Source organism: Branchiostoma lanceolatum, chromosome 13, assembly GCF_035083965.1.
Source record: "Branchiostoma lanceolatum isolate klBraLanc5 chromosome 13, klBraLanc5.hap2, whole genome shotgun sequence".
In the NCBI taxonomy this organism is placed as follows: Eukaryota; Metazoa; Chordata; class Leptocardii; order Amphioxiformes; family Branchiostomatidae; genus Branchiostoma; species Branchiostoma lanceolatum.
Window position 1 is genome coordinate 2,774,374 of NC_089734.1, and position 16,093 is coordinate 2,790,466.

The following is a 16,093-nucleotide window of genomic DNA, read 5'->3' on the forward strand; positions in this document are numbered from 1 at the left end:
GCCTCAAGTATATACGGTCCCCAAGCGCAGCAGATACGGCCCCCCAGCCAAAGAACCTGGCCCCGATAAGTTGAAAAATCGCCGCGAGGAAGCCTGCAACAGAGGCTAATAAGGAGGCCTGGTCGAGCCTTCTATGGAGCTTGGAGGAGGTTTCAAACCAGCAGGTGTAACGCTGACCTACCTGTCCGACCCGTTCCTGCATTCTCACGGTACGCGTACGCGAGAGTGGTCGGTGATGGGTCAGTGAATGGTCAGAGGTCACAGGTGTGTTTATCTAGCACTCTCCAAGCAGATGTTGCAAGCAAAGCCGCGGGTAAAGTTTCGAAGTTCCGGCTCCTTGTTTCCACCACAACCGTGTGAAATGTTGTGAAAGGTTGTCGCTTCTACAAACGTTTCTAACAGACAGGCAGCTAGAACTGAAGCGTGACAACCTACCTCGCCTTCGAATTTATTCTTGGACTCCAAGATTGTGTAGATGAGTCACGCAGATCACTAGCTCTTTTGTAACGCGACAAACCGGAACGCCAGCCATGCGAAACGGGGGCTGGGTTGAGAAAGGGGACACAGTCACCCGAGGTACCTGTTGGTCGACCTGTTGCGTTCGACGCGGAATAAAAGGGCAACATGTCGTCCGTCGCTGGCACAGAGGCGTCAACAGCGGGATCCGATTCTGTGTTCCACACCAGCAGTCGGGATGAACTCAGGCGGATTTTCGCACAGGCGAGAGGCGTGGAGCCTAAAGAGGGCATCGATGGTCCTATCTTTTGGATCGAAAGGCCAGAGGTAAAGCGAAGTACAGACAACCTAACCTGGCATCCGGTCTATCGGCGCTAGCCGGCTGGGCGCTCTTCGGGGCAGAAGGGGCTTTCCGCCGCCGAGGTGATCTTTGGCACCCGGTCGGTTGTTGTCTTACGAGTAAAACAACCACCGCGTGCAAACGATTACCCAGGCGACAGAGAGCCCCGTCTACCCCGAAGATAGCCGCTTAAAGACGATAGATGCCATGCATGTTACAGTCAATCGCGTACAAGCCAACACCTGCAATTTGTTGCCACTTTTTGTGTCTTTTTAATGGCCCCTTGGATTATTTTTCGTATTGACTAAAGCACTAAATAAGAATCTTGTCCATAGTGGCAAGCTTTCTACTCTGACCATTGTTTTCAAGTATCTTCAATGGTCACAAAAGATTGGTTTGACTCTGAGGCTGGTAGGGTCTTGTAGGGGGCACCTTTTCAAGCATGTTGTTTACATGTAATCATGTCGGTCCGATGGTTTGAAATTACGGACGTTACTTAGCCCGGGGGTTCATGCATGTGTTGTGCTGTCTTTTACAGAAATGCATTTGGGTAAAGAAAGAAAAAAACCCGTTTGAGGAGGTTATGTCGAAATTTCGTGCCGCCCTTGTCCAAATGTTGCTGTCAGTATGAATGAAGAACCCATTGTTTCCCGTGTTGACATCGCTAAATGTGCCCGTTCAAAGTTCAGGGCTTTGACTTGTCTGTTCACTGTTGCAATGTTGTGGTCTTTTAAAACGGACTGTTCCATTTCGAGAGTTTGGACGTGTTTTTTTTTTTTCTGTTTTGGTGTGCATTACTTCGTTTATTTCAACTCAAAACTCTCTGTTGTACTTACCATTGTTCGTCATTTGAGTAGCTCCCTTCTACATTTGAAAGATGAAATAGATGTGGCTTTAATAAGGGAAAAGGATCCGGATTTCGAGTTTAAAGTTAACGTTACAGGTGTGCTTGCACCTGGCTGTAGCGTTACTTTCGGGGGGGGGGGGGGGGGGATCACAAAAAAAAACAACCAACGTTAACAGTTATAGTAACTTGGCACATTTTTACAGAAGCCATATTGTTCGATCGAATGAATTTTTGACACTTTGTCGGAATAGCTGTCAACTTTGTTAATGTTTTCTGCTGTTGAATTGCATTCCATGCATGAAATATAACGTTAGACAGGTTGACCATTTCATAGTGGACCCTTCTGGGGAGTTGAATGCCATCTCTAACGTTATGTAATTTGATTACTTTTAGAATGTTTCTCTGAAAAACATATGTAGGCCTAAGTTAAGAATCTATATTTTCAAATGTGGCAAAAATATGTTATTTTCGCCGTGTATGTGCAAGTAGTTACCCCCCAAAATAAGATGGTTCTGTCTTCGCTTCTGCTGGACGTACATATTGAACCGGAGGTAAACTTTTATATTCTTGCCATCTTTTCGCCTCAATTTATACTATAAACGGGGTCAAACTTTTTTTTTCATATTTATACTTAGTTTGTCTGCTAATTGTTATAAAATGTGATATGTTAGATGTTTTTAGCTGTACATTTAACCGAATCCTTTCTTATAATTTTACCTATTGATGCATAGTCTCGTCCGTTGGCCCTACCTCCTCCCTGACGCTTGACGCTGATCTCTGATTGGCCATTGTGTGGTGAACTACGGTCTCTGATTGGTTGTTCGGCCATCATGCACGCTGCACGTGATAGCGGGAAAATGGCGCGCAATCCGAAAATTGTGGCGACATGACTCATCGTTCGTGACCGTGGAAGTGACTAACCCATATTTTCCGGGTGTGCCGGTTTCCTCTACAAAACCACGTGGAATTTTCTCTCTAACGAATCCAGCCTTTCTAGACCGATCTCTCACGATGTTCCCGGTTGATTTTCCGCAGGAGAAGCGGGAGAACGCTCTCATCGACGAAGAGCTTCGGAGCTTCACGGCCCGAGGCTCCGACGAAGATCTCGACGGCATCCCGGCGAATGTCCGATCGTCCACGCCAGTCTCGGACCCGCCGCCCTACAACGACCTAGACCTCCAATACACAATCGAAGACGTCCCGCCATGGCCGATGTGTATTCTGCTTGGATTCCAGGTAAATGTTTGATAACTTTGATTATTTTGGTAACCGTAACAACAAGAAGTACTCTTGTCTAAACCAGAAGTCCTTTGTTTTGTTTTGGCGCCGGTTGTTTTTTCGCGCCATTTTTTGTAAATGTTTGATTTTTGGGTAATAATTTACTCAATAAATGCAACTTCAGTCCTCTTGAAATATAGTTTGTTTAAGAATCGTATTATGAAGGGCTATGGATCGTCTGAATGCTGCATGATTTTGTAAGGAAAATGTAATGTGTAAGACGAGTCAGACTGCCCCCCTCCCACTCCAAAGCTTTTCTTGCCGTTATCTGTTAATTGCATGCTGAGCTGTTAGAATTTTTACTTGGAAGTTCTTTTTAGAATAAATACAGAATTCATCGAAGAGTGATTCAAAGTGGAAATTTATTTTACTCTTTTCTGAAAATGATATTCTATTCATATAGAATACAACACGGGGTATACCCACCCGAGAAAACCTACATTTCAATGCGGAATGCGCCAGAAGTTGAGGGAGTTTTGTGTCCTCGAACAAGAAACTGTAGCAACATTGATTCCAATCTCCGAATCCGGTATTCGAATTTCCGACGGCCGCACAACCGGCGCGCTCGAAATGCGTTCGAAATATTCCATGGAAGCCTGTGTGATAACACCTCCGAACCCTATGTGATCCGGATAGTTATCACACGGTCCGGAACACCCGTATCAGGCCCAGGCATGACATAATGTATTATACAGCATGAGCTTGCTTGTGATTCAGTATACCGAGCTTTAAATTCTTTGTAAATTTAAACCTGGGAAAGTACAAAATGATTGCATTGCAAACAAATACAATCTGCGGATTGTATATTTGGATATGTCGAGCTCTGTACATGTAACATTACATGTATACTCTGGCCTACTAAATACACAAGAATGTCAAATAGGAGCCCCGGTAATTCAACATAGTTTTCTAAGGTACACGACTTTATTGTGTTCTCTACAGACTTGAACAACCTATCTGCTGTCTTCATCAGTGTATAAATAAACTTGTCTTGTCAGCGTAAAGTAAACTTTTGTTACAAAGTGTCAAAGAGTAGTCACGTTGAAACATATTCTTGTCAGGTTAATTACATCACAATAGGATTAGGACAAGTGAACTTTACACGAATTGGATGACTCATAGGGCAAGTTTATTTTACGGTATGCCTAAACACCTCACCCGACCTCATCCGACCTCACCCGACCTCATCCGAGTCTAAAATGCAGTGTATACGGGGCAGGGACATTATTTGACGTTCTGGATACGTTAAATATACAATTATGAATGCAAAACAAGCAGCAAACTCTAAGTATTTACCAGTTTTTATAAGTTACTCCGCTCGTTTCCAAGATAGAAGGGTGATACGCGCCTTTTGAGTATCAAGACATGCATGGTCACGGAAAAAGCTCAATAGTGCAGTCAAAATAGGTCAGATCAAGCATATAAATGTGTCTCCGGTATCGTAACAAGTTCACCAATCTCCTACAGTGCTTCAGAGGAATCAGACTTTTGTCAGAAACGAGATTTGACGAGTCAAAGTTGATCTATTTTCCGCGGGGTTTCGCCATTGTTTACAACCCAAATACGCACCATATGGGGGTTTCGCGGCACCCGTTAGAGCGGAATAACTTATAAAAACTGGCAAATACTTAGAGTTTGCTGCTTGTTTTGCATTCATAATTGCATATTTAACGTGGCCAGATCGTCAAATGATGTCCCTGTCCCGTATACACTGCATTTTAGACTCGGATGAGGTCGGGTGAGGTCGGATGAGGTCGGGTGAGGTGTTTAGGCATACCCTTTATTTTACACTGATTGTAACGATTACTTTCTCTTTAGCCTGCATGTACGGTGGTCCGCTACCAAGCATATCATGCACAAAAAGAGTTGAAGTTCTTGGTTAAGTTTTGGAGACACGCAGGCCAAGACTGAGTCAAAGTTCCATTTCCATTTAGTTCAATAACTCTGGTCAACCTAGATCTGTTAACCCCACACTTGTAGTGATTAAGACACCTGCGCTCTCAGTGTCACTAGGCCTTGACTGTCTGTAAAACACTTGCAGTGATTAATTTATTATTAATTAAGACACTAGCGCTCTGAGCCAATCAATGGAGTTGAGTGACTTGCCCTTCCGTTCACCTCATGTTGAGATAAATGCGATTAAATATGTTTGTTAAACCTTCATCAGCTATCATATATCTATCATCACTCCTTTACTAGTATATGATGAACAGAAGACATGCTGATCTATTAATGAAATTAAGACCATTGAAAAGAGATGTCTTTTTTCCCACATACTACTAGTAAGCTGTAAATGCAGGTTCGCGGTGCCTCCAAAAAATAAGTCAAACCCAGCTTGTCTAGATATAGCCAACACTTGTACTATTAGGTACGTGTAGTATATTGTTACAACAAAGACAGTCACTGATAGTTCACCGTCACATATACGTTTCCCCTATATTTCTACAATGAACCTGCAATTAGCCTTCGGGCATGAACTTGGAATAAAACTTTCTAACGAACTTCTTCCTCGTTTCCAGCACTATCTGACGATGTTCGGCGCTACCGTCGCGCTGCCGCTGATCCTGTCGGGGCCGCTGTGTGTCGGGGAGAACAACGTCGTTAAGGGCCAGCTGATCAGCACGATCTTCTTCGTGTCCGGCTTGTCGACTCTGTTGCAGTCGACCATCGGTATCCGGTGAGCTCACCCTTCAAAATAATGGGTTTTTTCCAAGTGCAAGACTGGAAATACCCCAAACATTTATCTATTTATTTATTTATTTATTTAGATTTACCGCATTTGTGGAAGGTTTGACATAACAGGTGAACTATCACCTTTTCAAGATGTCAACCCAGACCAGACTGTAAGGTTTGGACCATCGCACACCGGGGCATGCCCTTGCTATTTTTCAGAAGGTGTGGTGGGTTCTTTTACGTAATTCAGCTCCTGGCTGTGAAGAGAGAGTAGTTGGCCCACCCAATAATAATGATGAAACTTAACAAATGGCTTTCTCTGCTTAGCACTCAGCTAAGGACCCAACATCAAGGCAATGGACAAATCTCTTACCAACAGAAGAATAATTATTACTTCACTGTATTACATATATTTGTAGGGTTAGATAATTCACTTGGTTATGTAAAAAGAGTCCTTTTATTTGAAGGTTTGAGTGAGCATCTTGTGTTTTAAGGACCTTAGGCCACACCAATTTAATTTCTTGGTTAACCGAATTTTTAAAAAAAAATGCTAGATTGGAAAATCAACAGGAAAACAGAATCTCAGAGGAAAGTTTGTACTTTGGTGCATACGATTTCAGGGAGTGAACAGGGTCAGGTGCAAGTTTTCACCCCAGCCTTCTGTTTTCATGATTTTTTTTTTGCTGAAATCAAAACAAAAATCTGTTAACCAAGAAATTAAATTGGTGTGGCCTTAGCTTAAGCAAGTGAAAAGTTTGTTGAAATGCCTCAGTCCTGAGTGATAGCTTCAAAACATTCAGTCCTTTAGATTTTGCAGCAGTCACTTTGGTGACCAGTCAGACCTTGAGTCCTGTCCTTGGCCATTGTTGTCATGGTTCGGATCATTAGCAATTAGTTTCACCTGGTTGGATGTGAAAAGATTTGTTGTAGTATGACGTACACTTACCGACATCTGTAGTCTGTAGACCAGTTTGACCACCTTGTGGATCTTCACAGCAACAATAACACGTGGGAGCATAGAATTGTAAACAAGTTGTCTGGGCTCGAAATACCCTCCTGTAAGTTGCAGACTTTTCAGATTGCAGAAAAAATGTCAACAGCTTGCGATTTGGCAAGCTACATGTAAAAGCTTAAGAACATAGGATCAGTGGTATGAATCACGTTTTCATAAAACAGGAATTACTGTACGTATTTCCAGCCAGGACTCAAAATACCCACATGCAACATGCAATTTGCATGCCATTTTCAATATTTGCAAGTAGAAATTTTAAAAAAATGAATGAATAGAATTAAAACAAAGGTTTTGCATGAAGTAAAGCCTTCTGCCACTACCAGTATCATTATTCTGCCAGGTCACATCTGCTACCCTGAATGAATGCAGCTAAAAAGATCTTCATTACAATGTCCCCCAATATAATGCACTCCTAAACTGTGCATACTTGAGTGTAGGCAAGTGCATACCTTGGGGTGGATGCACTAGAGGTCTCTCAAACACACTTACTAATAGGCAAATATGAATGTATGTAACCCGGCAGATGGCGGATGAATATGTAACCTGATAAATCTTTATCTTTGACCTGATAAATGGTAACGGAGGTTAATAGTATGGTATTGATTCTAAATATAATGATATGTTTGTTTTTGCCAGATTGCCGATCGTCCAAGGCGTTACGTACACCTTCCTGGTGTTGACATTCATGATTCTGAGTCTAAAACAACTCATCTCATAGCCTAACCTCTGCTTGGAGAACGCTTGCCAGGCAAACATAGATGAAACTCTATGGAGATTCTGATTTGAATTGTTTGTTTTTGCTAGGCTGCCTATCATGCAAGGCGGTACTTATAGTTATACACAACATTCATGGTCCCAATGTTTGCGATCCTGAGTCTAAAAAAACATGATACCCTAACATACTAATGCTAGGAAGTGAACTTCCTTTACAGAGATATATACTGATTTGAATGTTTGTTTTTGCCAGATTGCCGATCGTCCAAGGCGGCACGTACACGTTCCTTGTCCCGACGTTCGCGATCCTGAGTCTGGAGAAGTGGTCGTGTCCGGCGGAGGGGGAGGAGGGCTTCGGGGAGAACGAGACCTGGCAGCAGAGGCTGAGGGAGGTGAGAGGACACTGGACTCATTTATTATTAGACCTTGCAAGGCTCAAAATTCATTTTTGGGAATAGGTTCACTCACTGGTGCACAAAACCTGAAAAAAATCAAGGTGCACAGAAAGAATTTTGGGTACATAACATAACATAAAATAAAGTAAAGTAGAATGTCAGCAAAATATAGTTATAGTAATAACTATAATACATCAAATAAAATGCAACAAAAGGTTATAACTTATATTGCTTTTTCTGATACTAAGATTTAAAGAATATTCTGTATACTGGTGTACAATAGTAGTTAATCTCCCCTATAGCCTACAAAGAAAAAAGACAGAAGGAGAAGGATGGGCTCCACCTTCCAATTTACCGTGCCCTACTCAGTAGACACAGTGGATAACAACGCACTACCCCTACAACCACAAAAAGGCTACGGAAGTACTTTTTTTTTACCTTAACCTTTTCTCTGCAGTAACCAATACCAATAGGGAATTGAGTGCCAAACGGCTAGTGTTCTAAACGTTACTAGTAAATGACATTGTTGTGTTTCTGTAACTCCAGATCCAGGGTGCCATCATGGTGTCAGCGCTGTTCCAAATCTTCATCGGGTTCAGCGGGCTCATCGGAATCATGCTGCGATTCATCGGACCCCTCGCCATCGCGCCGACCATCGCTCTAGTCGGGCTCTCGCTTTTCGAGCCCGCTGCGAACTTCTGCGGAGTGCAGTGGGGCATCGCTATTTTGTAAGTTTGGTTGTTTTAGCCTTTATTCATTCATTTATTCAAACTGCAAACTTACATGCCCAGGGAAGGGCGTGCACCTCCCTGAGTTATGTACAGTTTGTTACAGTGGGTTATTTGAAATATTCAACAATTACCGGTGCAATGGCCTAATTGGTAGAGTGTTCGTCTTGCATACGGTAGTTCGTGAGTTCGAACCCCGGCCGGGTCAAGACTCTAAAAATGGCACATACTTCTTTCTCTGCTTAGCACTCAGCATTTGGGAAAGAGTATGGAAGTTAAACACACATCACTACCAGCGGACCAGCCCCCTGCTTTAGGGACTTGCACTTGTGTGGCCCAAGGGCTACGAATGGGAGATGGGCGCCCCCCTACGCATCTTCGATGCATGGGACCACTTTAACTTTAACTTTTTTAACAATTACACAATGTGATTTACATTATTTGGACCAAACAGGACAGGACGGGGGTTGTGGTAGTAACAGACCTAAGCAACTAAATTGTTTAAGTGTCTTACAGCACAAATTGTAAGATTGACTTTTTCAAAGCTGAAATTTGTTCTTGTTCTTCCATTTTAAACACAATATTTCTCATTTCTTTATATTGTTATTTATCTATCTATGAATATTAGGGTGGTCCATTCAGTTAACTTAACTGAGTAACTGGTTTCCAAGGGAACCCTTTAAACTTCAAAGCTGACATTTTTTCTTATGAATATGACTGTCTCTTGTGATAAGAGAACTCCAAGACGAGATCTGACATTGCCGGGTTGATGAGGAGACAGAGTTCGTCTCGAAAGCGCCCCCAAAGTAGCAAACTCTTTTTCTTGCGTGAAATGTTTAAATGTTTGTCAAAATTTATTCTTGTTCTTCGGTTTTCAGTACGATATTTCTGGTGCTGCTGTTCTCCCAGTACCTGAACAACGTGAAGGCGCCGGCTCTCGGATGGAGGAACGGGAAGTGTGGAGTCATCTGGTGGCCAGTCTTCAAACTCTTCCCTGTAAGAATTCCATTCCAGAACTAGAATCATAGTGATGCCTTCCCTTTTTTAATATCTTTGTTACACCTGCTGTTCTTTTAATATATAGTATTCAATTAGACATTTTTATGTATGTTTGTGTACCTTGATATTGATATTAATGATAGTATTTTTTAATGTACTATGTTTGTGTACCTTGTCAGTAGATACTGACTAATCATAATTGTAGCTGTTTCAAAGATTATGAGTTTGGAGCCCCTTGTACAAGAGAAACAGTAGTATCAGATTTAAAAAAATGTTGCAACTTTTTACCCCAACTCACCCCTTACAAATGTGTTTTTGCCAGGTTATTCTTGCCATCATCTGTGCGTGGGTTCTGAGCGTGATCCTGACAGTGTCCGGGGCGTACACCGACGACCCCACCAAACCCCAGTACCTGGCGAGGACAGACGCACGGACAAGTGTGCTGAACGATGCACCCTGGTTCTACTTCCCTTACCCAGGTAGGTGTTGTTTCTTTGTTTATTCATTTGTTCCCACTTCAAAAATACATGAGATATAACAGTGTAAGGAAGGCATATTCAGTTGCTTGGGTAACTGTTTTTTTTGCGTATCTTATTTCCTGAATGTCTAACCTAACGTGAATAGATACATGTCGATACTTAATCTTTGTTCCCTCATGTTTAGGACAAGGGGGGGCAGGCTAATGTTTTTAGGATGCTTGCCAGCATACTACCCTCCACGACTAATAGGGGGACTTTTATGCTTGTGCTCGTTTGTTTTTCCAGTCAACTACTATTTTTTCAGATCTGAGAAGCAGCAAATTTAATTGGCCTGGCCTCACTTTATCCTTTTACCATTGTGTTCAGACAATGGAGCATTCCTACAGAAAATGTATACCAGTAGTTCAATAGATACTTAATATTTGCAGTCCCATGTTCAGGCCAATGGAGCATTCCTAAAGAAAATAAAGGAATAGATAGATACTTAATCTTTGTACTCTCTTGTTTAGGACAATAGGGCATTACTTAATCTTTGTACTCTCTTGTTTAGGACAATAGGGCATTACTTAATCTTTGTACTCTCTTGTTTAGGACAATGGGGCATTACTTAATCTTTGTACTCTCTTGTTTAGGACAATGGGGCATTACTTAATCTTTGTACTCTCTTGTTTAGGACAATAGGGCATTACTTAATCTTTGTACTCCCTTGTTTAGGACAATGGGGCATCCCTACAGTAAGTGCCGCTGGAGTTTTTGGCATGCTCGCTGGCGTGCTGGCCTCCATGGTCAATTCAGAGGGTGACTACTTCGCTTGCGCTTGTTTGATGTTAATAAATAGATAGATACTTAATCTTTAAAATTGTACTCTCTTGTTTAGGACAATGGGGCATTCCTACAGTAAGCGCCGCCGGAGTTTTCGGCATGCTGGCTGGCGTGCTGGCCTCCATGGTCGAGTCAGTGGGCGACTACTACGCTTGCGCCCGTCTGTCCGGTGCTCCGCCGCCGCCGATTCACGCCATCAACCGCGGGATTGGCATGGAAGGGATCGGGTGTCTCATGGCGGGGATCTGGGGCTCCGGAAACGGGACGACGTCGTACAGCGAAAACATTGGCGCCATCGGCATCACCAAGGTAGGGAATGATAGGTCCTATTTTATCCATTCCCGTGGTTTCAAAATCACCATCAAGAATTTGAAGTAAAATTATATGTTTGTTTTTTTCATTCCTGAGAGCTTTCAAATTACTTCAAATTTGAAGTAAGATTATGTCTTTTTTTTCATTCCTCAGTGGTTTCAAAATTACTCTCAAGAATTTGTAGTAGAATTAAACCTATTTTTTTCATTCCGAATCCTATGGTTTCAAAATTACTCTTAAGAATTTGAAGTAAAATCAAATCGTATTTCTTTGTAGTAGAATTAAACCTATTTTTTTCATTCTGAATCCCATGGTTTCCAAGAACTTGAAGTAAAATTATAACTACAGAAAAGAAACTAAGCAAACAAAGATAGCAGACTTCACCCCCTTCACATATGCATGCAGTAGTCTAGTTATCTAGACAATTGTGTACAGTATTCTGACTCTGCGTGTGTCCAACAGGTCGGCAGTCGGCGCGTGATCCAGGTTGGGGGCGTCATCATGATCCTTCTGGCCGTCTTCGGGAAGTTCGGCGCCCTCTTCACGACCATCCCGGACCCCATCATCGGCGGGCTGTTCTGCTGCACGTTCGGCATGGTAACGGCCGTGGGGATCTCCAACCTGCGCCACGTCGACCTGAACCTGTCCCGGAACCTGTTCATCCTCGGCTTCTCCCTCATCTTCGGACTGGTGCTGCCCTTCTGGCTCAAGGCCAACCCTGGCGCCATCAACACAGGTGAGGAGAGGCTTTTAGATAGGGTTTAAACAGGGCAGGGTGTCAGGGGACAGGGTGTCCAAAGATGTGGGGAGGGGGGTGATGGTGGGAGGCAATCAGAACCAGAGTTCCCAATGGGATCTATGGATTAACAATTACAAGGTGCTGGCTCAAGTCTAACCCCGGCGCCATCAACACAGCTGAGTCAGGGGCATTAGTACTACTACATAAATACATAACATAAGGTTAAGGTTGACTTAACAGAACAGTCATGTATAAGACATGAAACCTCGGGTTTTCGCTCATCTTCGGCCTAGTGCTGCCCTTCTGGCTCAAGGCTAACCCTGACGCCATCAACACCGGTGAGAGAAACTTTGTCTAAGAAAGTACTCGAACAACTTACAGTTTACTCTCTCATGACTCTCGTCTCATCCATCCCTTGGTCTAACTATTTGGCCGTAGGGACACCACAGAAGGTCTGGCCACCAGTTTTCTCCACCCTTTTTGGTTTTCTTAATGTTTCCAACACCAATGTTTCAAAGAACCCAACACACTTATGGAGAAGAGTAGGGGTGACCCGGTGTGCTTGGCCAAAACGCGAGCCGTGGCGAAGCCGCATTGCACTACCACTAGCTACTTGAAAAAGCATCATGCTTCACCTCAATTGAGGATGCCTGTTTTACCTTGCCTAATGTTTCACTTACCGGTAGTGCCTTTTGTGCACCTAAAATTGAACCCTTGTCTTGAATTAACCTTCTTTTGAAGACTACCTCAAGACTTCCTAAATTGTCTTAACTTCATTAACATATCTATTCAGAGTTTTGGTATAAATCTTGTTTTCCAGTCCTTATCGTTAGTCACTGGCGAAAGACAGCGGATGCTGTCTGAAACGTCTGACTGTTTCAAAATTTTATCCAGTTGCTTGAGTAACTATTTTTGGCGTATCTTACTACCTGGACGTCTAACCTTCATCAACGTACCGTAAATTCCCTATTTACATAGGCACTTTTAAAACTTTTCAAGTTGCAAGCAGGTGCTCCAGGCCAACGCCAAAGTCGGGGTGCGTACATTAGGAGGGGTTCTTCCTTGGAAAAATCGCATGAGAGTACGGTACATCTTCATGCAAATGAAGTGTGGAATGCTACCACACAAACGATCAGTAATAAAGAATAAATAATACATATATTTAAATTGTTTTATATTTTCTGCCCAGAAACATTTTCTCAGTAACCCTTTAAGTCGGTAAATATCATCGGAAGGATGATCATGTCAACCTCTTAACTATCCACCGAAATGCTGGAGAGGGGGTGCGTACGTTAGGGTTTTTTTTCCCCTGAACGTTTCAACTCACTGAGTCAGGCCCGCAATCATCCCCAAATCGAAGGTGTGTATGTTAGGAGGGGTGCGTACATAAATACATGTAGGAATTTTACGGTAAATGCAATTCACTGTTCAACGCTAATTTTCACATTTTGCAGGAGTGCCTGAGCTTGACCAGGTTCTCACGGTCCTGCTGAGCACCAACATGGCGGTGGGGGGTCTCATCGGGCTGATCCTGGACAACACCGTCCCCGGGACCCTGGAGCAGAGGGGCATGCTCGAGTGGAAGGGGGTCATCCAGGGTACGTGTCTGTAGGGGTGTTTGTTCTAGTGTAAAAACCCAAAGGGGGGAGTACGCCGCTCCTGGGATTCGAACCTGCGCCGATCCGCACGGATTGGAAAACCAACACGCTAACCACTAGGCTAAAAGGTCCACTGACTGACAAGTCTAACTGGTCTAGACCAACTGGTCTAGACCTTTCAGCCTAGTGGTTAAGGCACATGGCCTGTGGACTGGCGGGCCCGGGTTCGATTCCCAGGAGTCTACGTGCAATGGCCTAGTGGTAAGTGTTTGTCTTGCACATGGTACAGTAGTGTAGGTCGTGAGTTCGATCCCCGGCCGAGTCATAGCAAAACTAAAAATGGTACATACTGCTTTCTCTGCTTGGTACTCAGCATTTGGGAAAGAGTATAGCAGTCAAACACACACCACTAGTAGTGGACTACACCCCTGCTGTAGTGATTGCACAAAGTTGTGTGGCCCAAGGGCTATTGAAACGGAGATGGGCACTGCCCTATGCACCATCTGGCGTGGGGAGGATTTTTTCTGGAGAAAATTGAAGTGTCAGGACAATCAATGCGTGGGACTAGAGGGGTTACTGTAGAGTTTTAGAAAATTAGATGTTTTGTTTGTTTTTATTGCACACGCGGTAAACAGCCTCATGACATAACACTCTTACAGTGGGCATGTAACGAAGGCCACAAGTTGCAAAAGCATTGGCAGGTAGATTAAACTTTTGTTACTACCTGTCTCCCATCCACAGACCACCCGAAGTACGGTCGCTACATGGACGGCTACAACTTCCCGTTCGGGATGAACCTGGTCCGCAAGGTCGCATGTTTCCGCCACATCCCCTTCTGTCCGACGTTCCACGAGGACTTCCTCTCGTTCCTGACCTGCGGGAGAAAGCGCGCCCGGGCAGACACCGACGCCGAGGCTCCCGGTACGGGCAACGACAAGGCGTACGAGGTCAACGACGCCACGGCAGAAGACTCCGGTATGAACTCGATGATCGGAGACCGTCTCCATAATCACCTGGCGGCGGATACGTCCTACGAAGATGAGCTGCCCGGCGTCATAGGCACAAGGACCAGCACGTTATGAGTTGGAAGCCGGGTCACGCACAAATACCTGCATCCAGACTTTTAGCTTGGATATTAAATTCCTGCATCCAGGCTTTATAGACAGACCGTGTCTAAAGATTGGAGGTGGGGAGGGCGTCCCAAATTGGAAGTGGGGAGGGAGTGGGTTGGGGGTTGGTCGGGGGTGGGGGTGGTTAGTAACCAGACATCTCCAATGGGCTCTATGGAATAGCAGTGTCTGGTATGTGGAAAACAACAGTGGCAGTGTGTGTGCGTGTGTGTGGGGGGGGGGGGGGAGCAGCGTGTTATGAGTTGGAAGCTGGGTCTTGCACTTATACCTGCATCGAGGCTTTTAGCTAGGATTTATAGACAGGCTGTCCAACATTGGAGGTGGGAAGGGGGGGGGGGACCAGACATTACCCCATGGGCTTTATGGATTAACAGTTACCTGGTAGCCTTGCATGTCGATCAATCCACATGCTGTCTCAATCTCTGATTGTCTGGTATGAGGAGAAAACAACAGTGGCAGTGGATGGATGTGTGGGGAGGAGGGTCAGGGTGGGAAACACAAAAATTAAGAGTGGGGGGGGGGGGGGACCAGACATTCCCAATGTGCTCTATGGATTAAAGGTTACCTAGCAGCTTTGCATGTTAATCAATTGACGTCATGCTATCCCAGTGTCCGGTATGAGGGGAAAACGGGGTTGGGGTGGTCTCATGTTGTGAGATCAGGGTGTCCCCTGCAAAAGGAGGGTGTGGAATTTCTTTGTTCTATTAGTATAGCCCAGCTAGCTAATAGCCAACCTGCAACTCATCTTATGCAACAAGTCTACATAAGGGCTAGAAATTTTTGGGGTGACACAATAGTTAGTGCTTGTGTCTAGACACCACAGTGAAAGAGCTCAAATACAAACCATGGTTTAAACCATCAAAAATGCTTTCTTAACGGGTTTTCTGTCAAATCAGGGCAGTGTTGGGATGGCTGTGGTAGGAAAGACTTGTGTGCTTGTGAGTTGTTGTATTAGTTTTAAGAATTACCTTTCTCCATCTTGTTTTTTTTTGCACCTGTGACTATGACTTTAAAGAACTCAAGTATTTCTTGTAAAATGCTCATTGTTTTTCTCCTTATTTATTTCTTATCATTTATTTCTTTATCATGTATCTCCGGGATTCCCTCCTTATTTATTATCCTGTTTTCATGTTGAGGTATATGGTGAAAGTGTTTATATCGTTGACACATGCATGTGTTACATGTGTTTTTCACTTTGTGAATATTTTAAACAAATTATTGCTTCTACACGTATTTCAAAGGATTGAAATATGTTACCCAGAAGATATATTATAATGGTTGTTGTATCATGTACTTACCTAAGATAATTGGAGACACTGGTTATCATTTTACATTCAAGTTCTTGAAGCTGGATTATGAAATTGTTCTTAAAGTACATGAATGTTATTTGTATGGTTTTGCAATGTGACAATGCAAGTTATGGCCCTTTGGAGCTGTTTATCGTACACATACTTTATGTCATTCCATAGCCTATTACTAGTATTATACAGAAAAAGTATTTTGCACGATCTGCATTAGATATATAGTAATTCATCGTGTCTAGTTATTTAGGCCTAGGAAAACAAATGTTG

General features: G+C 43.5%; 1 protein-coding gene across 1 annotated transcript; it reads left to right on the forward strand.

The window, feature by feature from the left end:
• The first annotated feature begins 298 nt into the window (after positions 1-298).
• Positions 299-14,602, forward strand: LOC136447260 (solute carrier family 23 member 1-like). Its single transcript, XM_066445986.1, has 11 exons — positions 299-783; positions 2,679-2,879; positions 5,441-5,598; positions 7,574-7,712; positions 8,262-8,443; positions 9,322-9,439; positions 9,765-9,921; positions 10,799-11,052; positions 11,518-11,791; positions 13,249-13,392; positions 14,134-14,602. The coding sequence occupies exons 1-11, from the start codon at positions 625-627 to the stop codon at positions 14,472-14,474; spliced, it is 2,127 nt and encodes a 708-aa protein (XP_066302083.1). The 5' UTR covers positions 299-624; the 3' UTR covers positions 14,475-14,602.
• The last annotated feature ends 1,491 nt before the right edge of the window (positions 14,603-16,093 follow it).